The sequence below is a fragment of the Austrofundulus limnaeus genome, unplaced genomic scaffold, assembly GCF_001266775.1.
Source record: "Austrofundulus limnaeus strain Quisiro unplaced genomic scaffold, Austrofundulus_limnaeus-1.0 Scaffold1812, whole genome shotgun sequence".
NCBI classification, from domain to species: Eukaryota; Metazoa; Chordata; class Actinopteri; order Cyprinodontiformes; family Rivulidae; genus Austrofundulus; species Austrofundulus limnaeus.
The window spans coordinates 4,078-8,148 of NW_013954214.1; the positions used below are offsets into that span (position 1 = coordinate 4,078).

The 4,071-nt window shown below is 38.2% G+C and overlaps 2 protein-coding genes across 2 annotated transcripts in view; both read left to right on the top strand.

Moving 5' to 3' along the window:
• Positions 1 to 283: 283 nt before the first annotated feature.
• LOC106536429 (uncharacterized) lies at positions 284 to 1,964 on the top strand (the record flags this gene model as incomplete). Its single annotated transcript, XM_014033713.1, is given in 1 exon segment — positions 284 to 1,964. A coding segment is annotated over 1 exon segment (72 nt), but the record flags the coding sequence as incomplete, so codon positions are not given.
• A 1,103-nt stretch (positions 1,965 to 3,067) lies between these two features.
• The window catches only part of LOC106536430 (kinesin heavy chain isoform 5A), a 26,812-nt gene continuing 25,808 nt past the window's right edge, over positions 3,068 to 4,071 (top strand). The window contains exon 1 of the mRNA XM_014033714.1: positions 3,068 to 3,641. Within this exon, the coding sequence (XP_013889168.1) occupies positions 3,513 to 3,641 (129 nt within the window). The 5' untranslated portion in view covers positions 3,068 to 3,512. The remainder of the gene's footprint in view (positions 3,642 to 4,071) is intronic.

Below are 4,071 nucleotides of genomic sequence, written 5' to 3' on the forward strand. Positions count from 1 at the left end.
TCTTCTTCTTCTTCTTCTTCTTCTTCTTCTTCTTCTTCTTCTTCTCTGTTTTTAGTTAGTAGTTTATGAGTGAGCAAAGATAACTTTTTAAAGAAATAAAATTTAAAGTAGTGTTTTTTTCAATGTTAGTGTTCATGCAGAACATTAAAGGCAACAGAAACTGACTGGGGAGGAATGGTTTTACTCCTTGGAGAAATGTGGGAATGCTTGTGAACCTCTGCCTGCAACAGCAGAGTGGTGGGAAGGGAAGAAATGTGACTTCAGGTTCTTTCTCCTGTTCCAGGCAGGACTCCTGAAGCCTGAGAGGTCCGTGCGTGGCAGGCGGAGACGAGGTACCAGGTCTCAAAGGCAGTGATCGGTGGAAGAGTCATTCACCCATGACGCCTCTTTATACCCCATCCATCTCTCCACCCTCATCACTACTGTTTTAGACCGTTAAATGGAAAAAAAAATCAACTGCACTAAAATTATGCTGTTGTTGTGTCAACTATTATTATAGCAACCACTATTAAAGACAAGAAAAAAAAACATACATAGGAGAAAGATATAGTCAGATAAATTTATTTTTAAACAGTGAAGAAATGAGATTTTGTGGATACATTTTTCACTAGATTTTCTCTTAGGTTATAAAATGATGTCTGAACATTGTGATCAAAGATCTTTCAGTTAGGTTGGTGTTAGAGTTGTGTCAATGAAAAGCAGAGTAACAAACGAGTACTGTTTTCTTCTCATCAGTGTGTTGCTCATGAGTCAGGATAATGCCCGTTTACTTGAACGATGCTCTCTGTTGAACGTGTGTTTGAACACGTGTTGATTAGTGTGTCTTGTGTGTGTGTTTGTGTGTTGGACAACAGTGCTGTTTCTGAGCCCCCACTGTCTGACTGTTTGTCAAATTTATTTTTGTGTCGATAAAGTAAAGGAGAACTCGTCTTTCTTTGCTGTTGTATTTTGGAGACAGTGGTTGTTTTGAGAAGACACATAAAAAAAGGTTTTTAGAAAGTGCTGAAAGAGAGAATGCAGATACGACTTTTTTTTTCTTCTTAAAAGTGTGATGTGAACTCAAAATGGGCCGTGTTAAGGAAACTGTCAGGCTTCTTTGGATTTTTCCAGCAGTCACAGAAAAAATAATTTTGTATCAGATATAACTCCTTATTACTTTAAAATGTATATTAGCAATTTAAAAAAAAGTTTTTTTGGACAACTTTCAATTAATCTTATATGCCAGGTCCACAAATGTTTTCTTCAATGACTGAATTTGTGAAGTTTGCGATTCCACACTATCTGGAACACCTGGTGAGAGCAGATTGCCTCATTTCTGCCGCCTTGTTACATTTCACACACCCTTCTTTGTGTAACCGATTACATGTAGCATTAGAGACATTTAAAATAAAACCCACTCTTAACTTCTCACCCTCCAACTAGAATTTAAAGTCAAAGGGGTTGAATTTAGAATCTGAACATTTGCACAAAACTTGAGTTCATAGGAAGTACTGTATGTCCTTTTGATTGGTTGAATGGTTTGAGGGGATTCTTAAACAGAGTGATGATGTCTTGTGTTTATCTGTTGGGTTTGTGTTTCTTGGAGCGATAACCTCCCCATTTGCTCGTATCACCTTTTGAACTCTCCTCCTCACTGCCCTGCCCTACGAGTTCTGGCATCTAGCTGTATTTAAAAAAAATAAAAATAAAAAATTAAGAAAACTGAAAAGGAAAGCAGATTATGCAATTTCTATACTTGGAAATTTGTATATATGTACAGTTAATGTGTTTGATTTTATATTGTCAAAGCGAGACAAGAGAAAACAATTGTTAATTTTTTTTTTTTTTGGAATTGTAATTACTTTTCTCATTCTACCCCTTTGATTTCAATACTTATGTTTAAAAAAGATTAAATTGTGGACTGTAGCGTTCTTTTTATATGGGAGTCATTTTTTTATTTAATATTAAACTATTTACACAAAATGCTTTTTGTGTTAATTGCAGTTTTTACTGTGTGTCATCAAAATAACTATTGATGTTACTTCAAGAAATAGAAAACATTTTTGGTAATTTCTGATGGAGCAGCTTTTCTACTCTTTATGGTATTTAGGCAGCTCAGCTTTTTTCGTATGTATATGTTAATTTTAGGTGGAGCAACTATTCTTGAGATTCATTTTAGGTGAAGCGGCTTTTTATTTATTTACAACTTACTGTAATTTATGCATTTCAGCTTTTCACCGAATTTACAGTAATACATTTTAGGTTGCACATTTTTTCTAGTATTTACGCTAATAAACTTTTGGTGGAACACTTAGACATGGTAATTTATGCAGCTCATCTTTTCCCAAATTTACAGTAATTAACTTTAGATTGGGAAACTTTTCTAGAATTTATAGTAATTGTTTCTGGTGAAGCAACTTTTTTACAGCTTACTTGGGTAGCTTTGCTTTTCCTACATTTACAGTAAATAATCATAGTGTTGCACAGTTTTTTTTTAGTATTTATGGTAATTTTATGTGGAGCTGCCTTTTTACGATTTATGGTACAGTGGGCATCTCAGCTTTTCCCTTATTTACAGTAATTAATTTGAGGTTGCACAGCATTTATAGCATTTATGGTAATTTTAGGTGTAGCAGCTTTTCTTGCAGTTATGGTAATTTTATGTGTAGCAGTTTATTTATTTTGCCATTTAGGGTAATTTTTGATGGAGCAGCTTTTTTATAACTTAAGGTAATTTAATTTAAGCGTGTCAGCTTTTACACGAATTTACAGTGATTAATATTAGGTGGAGCAGCTTTTCTATCATTTAGTTAGTTAGTTAACCAATGGGTTAAACATGTTTTTTTTTTGTTTTTTTTTTTGTATTTGTCTGCAGAGAGAAGCTGCTAGACATGAAAAACAAAGTTGTAAGTGAAGAAATAGCATAACTGTCACTTTAAATGTATATGCTGGTCCTTTTCTGGAGATTTAAAAAAAGACTGTTTTTGTGTTCGGGGTGTGACGTCACACCGTTAGGCTCTGCCTTGACTGTGAGGATGCTGAGGCTGAGGGCTGCCGCTTTAACGGATGCAGACCACGCCCTTCCTGTAGCCGCCGGTAGAGGGCGCTGTTTGAAGCGGAGCAGGCCGAGCAGCAGCAGCTTCACTGCCCTTCCTGCAGCATCTCACCTTCAGCCGGCCACACGAACCTCCGCCGACGACCCTGAAGGAGACAAACGGAGACAGCGCGGACAAACAGCGCCTGAAAACACGAGAGGAAGAGATTAACATCCGGTCTCGCTGCTTTTATTACGTAGCTGCTCGTTTCGCCATTTGACACCTCCATCCGGTCCTCCTCACTGCGACAGAAACCCGGTCCAGCTGCGCATCAGTTTTTATCATCTTGTCAAAACAAAACAGCTTCCTCCTCCTCCTCCTCGTTTCGCAGCTCTCCTTTAAATACATTTTTAACAGTTGGGCCTCTGTGTTCTCCTCCAGCCTCAGCATCCTCCTCCTCTTCCTCCTCAGCATCATCACCATCCTTGAATCTGCGCCATGGCCGACATACCAGCGGAGTGTAATATAAAAGTGCTGTGTCGCTTCCGACCCCTCAACCAGTCCGAGATAGTTCGCGGGGACCTGTTTTTACCCAAATTCCAAGGAGATGACACCGTCGCGGTCGGGGTAAGTGAACAGGGCCCCCGGCTTTGTTGTGCGCTCAGGGGCCCCACCTCCTCCTCCATCCATAAATCATCAGCTCGACCCATCTGTTTGGGCTGGACACAGGGACATGGCACACCCTGGTTCTGGTTCTGATGGAGCTGAAATGTCTTGTTTTTAATGAAATGCGCACATTCACTGCATCAGCTGATCTGTTCAAGCTCGTGCACGAGGCTGAGTCAGGCCCAACATCATGGTGGTCATTAAAAAACACAAACAACTGGAAATGTTTAATAAGAATTAATCTGGAGGCTGTGTAATCCATTCTGGACGCTAACTTTACTCAAATTAGGGAAATACTGTTTTTTCATAACACAATATTTATTTTCTATAATGTGTTTATTACTCAGATAATATTATTAAATACCCTGTTAATAAAAAATCTGGGTATAAG